The sequence below is a fragment of the Corythoichthys intestinalis genome, chromosome 3 (genome assembly GCF_030265065.1).
Source record: "Corythoichthys intestinalis isolate RoL2023-P3 chromosome 3, ASM3026506v1, whole genome shotgun sequence".
Classification (NCBI taxonomy): Eukaryota; Metazoa; Chordata; class Actinopteri; order Syngnathiformes; family Syngnathidae; genus Corythoichthys; species Corythoichthys intestinalis.
This window is the reverse complement of record NC_080397.1, coordinates 29,448,728-29,460,563: the sequence shown is the minus strand read 5'-3', so window position 1 is coordinate 29,460,563 and position 11,836 is coordinate 29,448,728. Positions and strand designations below refer to the sequence as shown.

The 11,836-nt window shown below is 39.4% G+C and overlaps 1 protein-coding gene across 1 annotated transcript; it reads left to right on the top strand.

Moving 5' to 3' along the window:
* Nucleotides 1-204: 204 nt before the first annotated feature.
* Nucleotides 205-7,054, top strand: LOC130913528 (protein eva-1-like). The gene is made up of 6 exons (XM_057832203.1): nt 205-355; nt 638-673; nt 748-798; nt 4,732-4,873; nt 4,957-5,111; nt 7,035-7,054. Exons 1-6 carry the CDS (start codon nt 205-207, stop codon nt 7,052-7,054), a joined length of 555 nt encoding a protein of 184 aa, XP_057688186.1.
* The last annotated feature ends 4,782 nt before the right edge of the window (nt 7,055-11,836 follow it).

Genomic DNA, 11,836 nt, shown 5'->3' with positions numbered 1-11,836 from the left:
AGCTGGGTTCTTTCTCATCAAGATTAAAACCTCCACAGTTTTGCTTTTTTCTTTGTCTTTCCCGGGTTGAACAGTTAACAATTTTGACACTCTAAAACTCTATTTGTTTGGAAAAAAGAAAAGTACTTTTATGGAGCGGCGTTGCAGTTTTCGACACGCCGGTCACATCTGTTGAAGGAGGCCCAACGTTAGCCCGCGGCGGCAATGGCGACGGCTAGCCCGCGTGCTTGGGACATGCGCCGGCTCGCCCGTCACACATGTTTATATAGCCGCAATGACAACAGCGGCGCCTTTACTGGATACCTGCGCTGCGTGAAAGACGCCGCCATCATGTTGAGGATGCTCGCCTTAGCTTGTGAGTATGTCTCTGCACTTGAACGTTGATTTTACGCATCATCAAGATTTTTTAATTGCTCGAATTGTTCTATGCTTTTGAAGTGCAGTACATTAAGTATTTTTTACTTTTCATGTTTCTTGTTGGATTTAACTCCCGTTCTTTTTTAAAAAATACTCTAGAGGAGAAATAAGAATTTTACTTAAAATTGTGTTTTTGAGAAATGTCAATTGCAGAAATGTGCAAATACAACTTTGCGAGTACAAATTTCAGTGTGGCGAATAAGTTGATATTTTTTCCCAGTATTTTCAGCTCTTTGCTTCATCACTCACACAACTGGTAAGTCACTCCAAAACACAACAGTTAGTATGAAGAGGAGGAGGATAGCGATAATGATGCTACGTGTGTTACAGAGGGTGAAGTGGTCTACGCCTGTCACAACGACACGGCTGTGATGTCATGTGGTAGGAAAATGCATTCTTGTGTGCATATAAATCTGCTCATTTTCAACATATGTGTTGTTTTCCGTATATTTTATGTGTAAGAGTGTGTGTTGGTGTCTTTTGTGCATTTTTTGGCATGTGCATATTCTGGAGGGTGTTTTGTATCAACATTGTTCATTTTATTTTGCATATCTATTTTATATATATTTGTGTGCACATTTTGTGTCGTATGTATATTTGCATGTTTTTGTGTATATGCACTGGTATCTGGTATTTATGTGCAGTACGTGTATTTGTTGTTTGTCTGTATGAGTGCACTTCGGTGTTTTTTGTTTGTATGTTGTGGGTGATTTGTGTAAATATGTTCTTGTGTTTGGGCATGTATGTGTCTGCATGTGAGTGTTTTGTATGAGTTGGTTTGTGCCTGTTTTGTTTGTCATTGTGTGTTTGTGTAATTGATGGTAACTTTGCCTGTAATGCAAAAGCTACCATATACTGTGTAATATTCCTTTTTTTTCAATGGAGTTTCTTTGGCACTTCGCCCATTGTCCGTTTGAGACCGTTCATACACCAAAATAACTGGAATTCTCATATGACATTGTCTCTTTTGTTTGACACGCAAAAAATAACTGTTCACCCCAAAATTCGGGATTTAAAAAAAAAAAATAAGAAAAATTAAAAGATAAATTTCAAAACGTTACTTGTCCTAAATTTTTTGTCCATATCACATCATTTACGCATCAAGAAATTCATGGAGCTATTGGTCATTTGCAGTTATTGCCTCAAATGTACAGTTCAGCCAAAATTTGCCCAAAACTTTCTCATTCATTTCAAATGAAAATTTTTTTTCTATTCACTCCTATTGATTTCCAACCCTGACCTTCAAAACTCTTCATTGGCATACCCAAAAATATATCACTATTGGTGGTTGTGATTTTTGACCAAAAACTCGCTAATAAAGCCCATTTATATTCAACTGTGACCCCTTGATGCCATTGACAGCCATGTACATCCATGTCCCCAAATCAACAGGAAATCACCGTAAATGCCCTCAAATCAACAGGAAGTGACTCGGAAATGCCCCCATATCAACAGAAAGTGACCCCGAAATGCCTTATAATCAACAGGAAGTGCAATGCTACGATCACAGTTTTTCCAGATATTGCATTTCTAGTTTTTTATTGTTAATCTGCATATTTGTTTTGTGTTTTCTTGGGATTAGGCTTTTCTCTGTTTGTGTATGAAAGTGTGTCTGAATTTTGGTTTTGGGTTCTTGCCTGTTATATGTAGTTTGTGCATTTGAATATTTTGTGCAATTCTCCATTTGTGTTTGTGTGTGAACAAGGGTGTTGGCTGGGTCTCAATCTTGGTAGGGTCGATATAACAGCATAACCTGCACATACACTTTTTGCTGGGGACAGGACATTAATAATACATCTGTATTGATTTATACTAACTTTCACTGCAAATTTATAACGTCTTAATCTGATATTTTTTTCTCAAATCTAGTCGAATAATATTCTCCATCTTGTTTTGAGTGTTAAAGACTAGTTAACAGATTAATACGTCAGATTATTCCACTTACTTTAAATAGATATTACTATTTTGTTCTTATTAAGCCCGTACATCTAAAGTTGGTCATTTTTCAAAGCAAGAAAAAATTGCTTTCAAATAATGTTTTGAACAATATCTTCTTGAATTAAGAACATTTCTGACAAACAAGCTTTTTTTTTAGATTAAATATTTGGTACCGTATATGTATATATATTAGGGATGTCCCGATCCAGCTTTTTGCACTTCCGATCCGATATTGTTTTGCACTTCCGATCCGATTCCGATACTGACCGATACCGATACCGGCCTATCTGAGCATGTGTTAAAGTTATTTAGCCTCCTTACTTAGTTGTCAGACTCATGTTGAAAAGAGTTTTAGTACTCTTGATATCAACTAGCCAGCTGAATTAGGTGAGTTTGAATAACACACAACGGTTGGTAACAAGAAACTGACCTGTTTATTCAGTGACAAACACAAAACATAAATAACTAACAGAAATGGCATAGTCAGTCAGTAAAACGTGCAAATAATATTGTAAACTGTCCTAAAAAAAGCAAAACACACAAACAACCTCAGTGGAAAATCCCACAAACCCCCCCAAGCTATTAGATGCTTTTAATGTTTCGTGCATTAGTTAGAATAATTGTATAAAAAGCCTCTCAGGTTTAAATAAACGACTATTTCAGTATCAAGTTAACATTTTAAAACAGTAAATAAAATACTCAAGTTCCCATTTTGTATCAGCAGCTTTAAACTACATTCAATTCATTTAGTTTTGCGAATCAACTGTTAAAGTTGTTAAAATTGCTCCCGTTATTCCATAATTTCCCTTCTGTCTACTTTCGACATGTGAAAGTTTTAAAACTGTTTTGAAGATAGATTCAAGTCAAGATTTTGCCGATTTAGGAGTATTTTAGATAAAAAGTTAATTAGGTTCACTTGGAAGGTTCACAACAGCCTACTAGGGAAGTCTCCTGCTTTAAGATGGCGGCCGTTTACTAACACATCTAGTTCTCCATACTTCAATGTTGCTGACGCAGTCGAGTCTGTGGTTTTGCATCTAGTTCTATATACATATGATATCTATTATCTCCAGTTAAACGATGTTGACGTAGTTTGTAGCAGCTGTCAGCAGCAGTCAGGTATTGTGTTTTTTATCCAGCGGCATGAGTTGAGCTAAAGTCGTGAGTTGAGCATTGGCATTACCCGGGTCTACGACAAGCATGATTTTTACTCTCGGGACGCAATGCGGTCCGTTTCTCATTGCGTCCCGAAGACCGCGCTGTGTATTATTTCCGCTTTACTCGACATATTTCAATAATCAAAATTTGGATGTTTGTGAATCGTTCTCGAATCTTCCACGGCCGAATCGCTCAAGGATGTAATGACGGCTGGGCATGTTGTACTGTGGTTCTAAGTGTTGGATGGTGCATCTTTACTCACGAGAGATAATGGCTCGTCATCCAGAATTAATTCTTTGACTCTTGTTATTCCCTGGGCTTTGGGCCTGTCGAGTGCCAATTTGTCACGCATAGCAAAAGTTTCTGCCAGTGTTAGTTGCGTAGGACCTTTCTTTTTGTCTTCAGTTTTCTTAACAAACTCCTTATATTGTTTGTGGTGGTATTACGCTAAATGCTTGATTAGGTTGGTTGAATTAAAACTTCTTACAGCTTTACCACCACGCTTGACTTTATTGTTGAATATGTTGCGCTCTACCTCTTCGTCTTTGTCGTCCTTAAGATGAAATGATCCCACGCAGCTGACATTTTTACCGATAAAGTCTCTCGGTAAATTGGGAGACGGTAATGTAGTGTGTTGAAGGTGTGCCGTAAAATGCGGACCAGATTTTAGGGAAACCGAAGCAAAAACTGGAATGGATTATGTAAATCGGTGTGCTGGAAAACCCGGACCGGATTTTCAAAAAAAAAAAACTAGATCGGAAGTCTGGATCGGAATTTTTCCGTGACGGCAGATCCGATACCGATGCACATTTTTTTGCCCATATCTAGTTTTCTTTTGTGAGATTACAAATTGTGTGTGTGTGTGTGTGTGGGAGGGGGCGTCAAGTCATCACCCAATCAAACGTGCGTTTGAGAGGAAAATGGACTGGCGCATTCATGAAGTGAAAAGGGGTCAATGTAAGTCTCTACATAATGAAAGTAATTCACTTAATAACGGTAGGGTCAATTCTATCCTTACAACATATGGGAAGACAATCTAAATGACCCATATAACTGAATTCATTACAGTATGTAATGCAAATAAGGTTGCTTAAAAGTTGGTGGGGACAATTTGAGCATCCTGAAAAGTTGGTTGTGTTATGTCCCTATGCGTAAACCTATGCCCTTGTGTGTGAATGTAATTTTTTTGCGCGTGTTCATATTTTTTTGTGTGTGCAGAGTCGGGCTTTAAGATCCGCTTGGACCACATTCTGTACAAAGTTGGTGTGGGGACTCGCTGCGGAGAGGGCAAGCGTCACCCTGACGATGGCGAGGGTGTCTTCTGCTCCTTCCCATGGGCTGAGATGGTGGTGGAAGACCTGTGAGAAAACCTCACACACACACGCAGCTGAGTAAATACAGAACGCCGTCTGACACATTTGTATGTCTGTGTCCAAATTTGAGCTGCGGGAACCGGCGGTCCTGCGATGTTCCCGTCACCGAGCTGGTGTTTGGCGATTACCCCTGCAAGGAGAACACGCGATACCTGCAGGTGGCCTACACCTGCCTTGCACAAGCGCCACCACCGCCACCTGCGCCTGCCAAAGTCAAAGCAGACTGTACGCACACACAGATAAGCACAGAGGCACACGCAAATACATTAAAACCCACATTAAACAAAATAAACGAACAGTGGTACCTCAACATATGAAATTAATTTGTTCCGGAGTGGCAGTTAGCAGTTAGGTAGCATGTTTTTTTGTTTTTGTTTTTTTTTGGTATCATGAACTGTGTTTTACATGTAAACAGTCTAATTGGTTCCAAAACCTACTAATCACTACATTAAATTTTATAGTAAGGGTGAAACCAGATTGAAATAAGAGCCAAATACGTTTGAATCACTCAATATACCTAACCTAACCGTTAATACCTGTAACGAAGCAGACAACAGAACATAATGCAAAAAAAAGAAAATACGAAAATGTGGAACCTTACCTTTCAAGTAAGGCGATGTCCAAAAGTGAACGTGATACCTATGTTGTGGACCGTGTGTGGGTGAAAAAACACTTTTCGTGAGGCAAAAATGAGAGGAGACTTTGTCCTTCCCTATTGGCCAGGACATCGTCAGCTATTTTATTGAGGCGCAAAAAGCTTAGAGTAGGTAGTGCTTTTGAGACTTCCGCGAAAGAACTCATAGCCAAACCATGCGTAGCTGAGAGAAAAAATGAGTGATGCGTGGACGCTCGCTAATGCATGCTAACTGTTTGTATAGGTGTTATTGCTTTGTTAGCAGCTAATTTATTGTATTCGACAGCGGTGTCATAGGACTGTCATAAGACCGTCATAATTATGACACGACACTATCATGGGTGTTACTGAATGCTTATGACAGATGTCATTATGTGTCGTTCGGCAAATTGTGTCACTAACTCCATTCATGTCCAATTCGGATCTTATACATCCATTCAAAAGTGAGATAATTTGCCGGATGACACTAAATGACATCTATTCGAAGCATTCATCAATGCTCATGACAGTGTCATGTTGTAATTATGATTGTTTTACGACAGTCTGATGGCGTCACTGTCAAATAAAGTGTTACCAAATACCAGAACTAGCAATTAATGAGACAACTGGAATACTGTCTAAAGAAATAATTAGCATAGAACATGTATTTTGATTGTTATTAACATCGGTAATGCTGCATTGCATGCTAGGAGGCATATTGTACAACAACACTGTTGACAGCAGGTGGCAGCAGAGGTTGACTGTCTCCCTTAAGGGAGAAGTTATGGCCAAATGAAGCTTTGCAGCCATTTGGTTTAAAGCTTCATGGTGGTTCATTTGGTCTAAGAACAGTCTTATGATGTCGCTGTCAAATAAAGTGTTAGTGGTTAATATCTTGTGGTGTAAATACAGTATCCCATAAGCGAGGCCAGCTGTGGTTTATAGTCCAGTGCAGCTTATCTATAAACAAATGCTGTTTTTGTGTCAAATTTGGTGGCTGGCGGCTTATAGTCAGGTGCGCCTTATAGTCTAAAAACTATGGTATATGTAATTAAATTATGATATAGATATAAAATAATAATAATAAAATAGATCATAATCGTGGATTTACGTTGCTGTGAATGACTGACTTATTTCATTTTCATTTTTAGTTTCACTCTGCAAAGGGTCTATGTCAGGAACAGCTCAATAAAAGCAGCAAAATACACTTTTGACATATGGAATTAGCTGGCTAGCTTAGACTGAGCACTGATGTCCTAGCGAGGATATTATAGGCGCGTTTAAATTCGTTACGCCGGTGGAAATTACGTTATCTTTTACGGTACGTTGTATTATTTGTGTTTTAAATATTTTTACACAATATGAAACAAAGAGTCGAAAAACCTTTCGTAAACTGAATATTTCATTGACAGAAACGTTCGTATGTCGAGGTACTGCTGTATGTGTGTCCAAGCATGAACACTCGCACTTGAACACGCCTACAAGAAACACATGCACAAAACACACTGAGCTTTGACCTGTTTTGTTGTTTGCAGGTGATGACAACACTGCCTGAGGTTTTGGAAAAATGAACACCTTACTTCCTGTCACAACAGGATGACGATGTTGATGTCATAGTGTAGTCTATTGAAAATGAAATAAATATTTCTTCATTGCTTTGTGTCGATTTATGTTTGTTTTTTTATTGCCTGCTTCGCACAGGACTAGTATTCCTCTGGACCTTTGGAGATTTTTTTTGGCGGACGATGCCAAAGCACCGCGTCTGTGATTTGTAAAGTAAAAATTCAGACTACTACATTTGACTAAACACCGCACGCCAAAATCTAAAGCACTTCCTGAAGCAATCATGTGGGTAAGTTGGGCAGCGAGGCTTCGGATGTCGTTTTCGGAACCTCTCCTAAATGAAGCGAGCCTCGGCACACACTTCGCGATAACGTCTCTTCATTACTCGACACGCTTCGAAGGCTCGGCGTACCCAGTTACTTCACTAAATGTGCCCTTGTGCTGCCTTGTCGTTCCCCTGTAAATTGATTGGTTAACCTGTCATTTGAAAGTTTTTGGATTCCCTAGTCTTTTCTTTGTACTTTTTTACCTTTTTAAACTTAACAGCACCTACACGAAAAAACCCTGCTTCTCACGCCAAAAAATTGGCCCCATTTTGTGGTCATAATGCCACTGTCATTTACAGATTTCTCTTATCCCGTGCAAATGTGCTGCAATCAGCACAGAGGATGGGTGGGCAGTAATTGGCAAATTACCACAGGGTCAGAGGTAATACGAATCAATTTTATGACACACTTTTTACGTCCCTGTGGGTGCACACAATTGCTAAGACTCAACGCGTCTTCATATTTTGGTGGCTATTCAATGAGCGCATATTAATATCTTTATAATCAATAGATAAAATGTGAATGAATTCAACTTCGGTATGGTGACTGCCTAATAAAGACATGTTTTTGTCTTCATGTCCCAATGACTACACAGTGGGAAGACTTGTTATTACTTGCGCACAATGCTTGGAAATATTCTTTTTCCAGTGGGGTGCCCTTGAGAGGCAGGTATGAGGCCTTTAATTAAGTGGCGCCCAGAGCAGGTCGCAGCTGGCCGGAGAATGCGGTGTACCGGCAATACGTGCTATCCATCTTAACATTATGAAGCCTGAGGGGCCGACCGGATCCCGGAATGGAGAATGTTTAAGATCCTGTAGGAAAACACCTGTGTGAGGCTCCCTGAGAGACAAAAACAAAACAATAAACAGCATATGGCGGAAAACACACAGGTGACGAGACAAGTTCTGCTCTGAGACCCCAATTTGGCCAAATTTCAAAATTGTCCTATATGAATGTGTGCTATATCATTGGAAAGCTTAAAATCTTTATTTTCTAGGGGAAGAACATTTTTGAACAGGAGGGCATTTTTGACACCTTAAAAGTAGGGCAAATCAGGTGAATAAAAAATAGACATTTTTGAGACCTTTGAAATTTTCTTAAATTTTCTCATTCAAAAAAAAGTTTTTTTTGACACCCATCCTGGTACATAACAAATAACGAACACTTAAACATGATCCCCCTTTGTCTACTCAAGTCTTTGAGAATCAATATGAATGCATGACATGTGGGTGTATGTGCAATAATAAAGGAAATTTGTATGTGAGTAAATGTAGATTTAATTTAGCCCTGTGTTTTATTTTGTAAATAAACATGGCTAAACGGGGAGTTAGCTGTATAGTTAATGATAACTTTACTGCGGACATTTTTGATTTGGCTTGATTTTAATATGTGCAAAGAAAATACATTTCCAGGGGAATTTTAGGGGTTATTTTCTATGACCATAATATTTTAACGTTTGCAGTTGGCTTTCAAAAATATTTTTTCAATCATGATTCAAGAATGTGAATGCATCACCGCTTTGACCGTTTCTCAAGGGCACCATTGGGTCCTGGTTTTTGTTCCTACAGATCTAGCAAAGACAATTTAACCAATGAGGTTTCTGTTCTCACAACTTCTCTTGGAAACAAGGTATATTGTAGATGATGCTTGTGTGCATAAAAATGTTTTGCTAACTGGAACTGCCAGTAAGTAAGTGGGTTTTCTGCTCTTCCAAGTGGTGGATCAGTATGGTATCGCTGCACCTCCTTTGTTGCATCTGCTGAGGGATTCCTTGACCTCCTGGAATCAGAATCATCTATACTGAACTTTAATATTTTTTTAGTTGTGTAACTTTTTAAAATGATATTACTTATGTTACGTATTTATAGACAGCACACATCCTTTTGTTGCATCTGCTGAGGTATTGCTTGACCTACTACAAACCAAGTCCTGGAAAAAATGAAATTCGTATGAAGAGGTACAACTGTACTTGAATTCACATATAAATACACTTTCTCACTGTCTTTTCTGACTGACAACAAATGACAGGACTCCGTCGAGAGGAATTTGTAAGAAAGCCTTAGGCGTGTTTACGTGGCATGCAAATGTACTTTGCCTCACCCATCCCAAACTTCAAAATTCGAGAAAAAATTTCACTCCATTCGCGCACAGCCGAGCCAAACAGTCACACCAGAATCGCACCTGAAAGCATCGGAGACCCTCTACCCAAACTTGATTTACATGAATACAAGGAGACTCACCTGAAACTTAAAGGGAAACCCTTGAATGCAAAAGAAACAAACTGGACAGGGCAGGACTCGCTTGAGGTGGGTAGTAACGCGTTAGATTTAGTCTGTTACATTTACTTGAGTAACTTTTTGAGAAAAAAATGACTTCTAAGTTGTCCAAGTTGTTTTATCACGCCATACCTTTAACTTGAGTAGACTTATGAAGAAGAAACACTACCCTTACTCCGGTTGTTTGGGCTACACTAGAGGCCTCACATTTTCCTCTTAATAGATTTGACTTCATCTTTGCCCACAGTGGCTCTACCAGTTTCACTAATAAGATGTCACAATGACTCCATGAAACCAATCAGACGTAACAATACAGTCACATGACCACATACAAGCTTGCAGTCGGAAGTCCCATAATTACACCGGCCTGTTAAATTACGTGGCGTCTTTAAAGTGCCGCAATAATTAAACACTTTGACATCGTCAACATGACTCGAAAGGGTGGATTTTAAGCTCTCTCCCAGTTTTGGCACTGATAGACAGGAAAAAAACGGAGATATGATCATTTTCGTTTCATGGTATTTTTTCTCTACCAGAGGGCACTCATGCTCTTTGAACGGGTGATGTTGCATTTTTCTAGTTAAAATCGATATTTGTGTATTCATTTGGCCTAATATGGTCATGCAATAGGTTATAGTACAGTATAATAATTATTTTCAGCATGCGCATCTTTCGTGGCACACCAGACCCACTTAGTGTGTTTGTTGCCAAAAAGCTCAATCTTGGTCTCATCTGACCAAAGCACACGGTCCCAGTTGAAGCCCCAATACTGCTTGGCGAACTCCAGACGTTTGCGTTTATGATTGTGAGTGGGGAAAGGTTTTCTCCGTGCATGCCTCCCAAACAGCTTGTTGGTGTGTAGACAGCACCTCATACCCACTGTGAAGTATGGGGGTGGGTCAGTGATGCTGTGGGGCTGTTTCGCTTCCAAAGGCCCTGAGAACCTTGTTAGGGTGAATGGCATCATGAATTCTTTGAAATACCAGGACATTTTAAATCAAAATCTGTTGCCCTCTGCCCGAAAGCTGAAGATGGGTCGTCACTGGGTCTTTCAGCAAGACAATGACCCTAAACATATGGCCAAATCTACACAGAAATGGTTCACCAGACACAAAATCAAGCTCCTCCCACGGCCATCTCAGTCCCCAGACCTCAACCCCATTGAAAACCTGTGGGGTGAGCTGAAGAAGAGAGTACAGAGGAGAGGACCCAGGTCTCTGGATGATTTAGAGAGATTCTGCAAAGAGGAATGGCTGAAGATCCCTCTTTCTGTCTTTTCCCATCTTGTGAAACATTATAGGCGAAGATTAGGTGCTGTTTTGTTGGCAAAAGGGGGTTGTACAAAGTATTAACACCAGGGGTGCTAATAATTGTGACACACATTATTTGATGTCAAATAATTATTTCTTTATGTGGGATTTTTTCCCCACTGAATAAATGAACATGTATTGAAGGTTGGATTTTTCTTTTTTTCCATTAAGGTCCCATATTATTTCGAAAAAAAATATTAGAAGCTAAAAAACACACAATTATTATAAATCCAATAATTATGGAGGGCACTGTATACCGGAGTGTTTTAACTGATTTAATTTTTTGCAAAACAAAAGCAATATCCTCCAGATTGAGGCAAAAGGTTTACAATATGCAGCAGAGGGTTATATTGAAAATTGTAGCAAGCTATCCAGGCAAAAGCATACAGGTTGAACACTTGAAGATGTCATGTTTGTGTGTGTTCTCAGCTGTTTTTTCTTTACTCAGCACCTGATTGAGCCAGACTGACGGGGTAACGCATCACACCTGTGCTTGATTAGGAAAGCTCAATATTTAGGGAAGCCTGTCACCATCTGCTAGTGTCGGACTATTGCTTGCTACCTGCCTTGCTTACCGCTGTGTTCTCATCGCCGTTCTTGGTGCTTCCCGACATTCTACGGTAGTGGTCTGGTTTGATCATTTTTACGTTTGTGCTCTTTTGTACTTTGTAGTTAGAATTTTGTACTCTGTTATATTCGCGCCTTCTAGCGTGCTCTGTTAGTTACACTTTGTTATACTCGCGTTTTCTTGCGTGCTCTCTTAGTTGTACTTTGTTATACTCGCGTTTTCTAGCGTGCTCCCTTTGTTGTGCTTATTAAAAACAAACATTCACTCTACCTGATCTTCTGGTCTGTGTTTGGG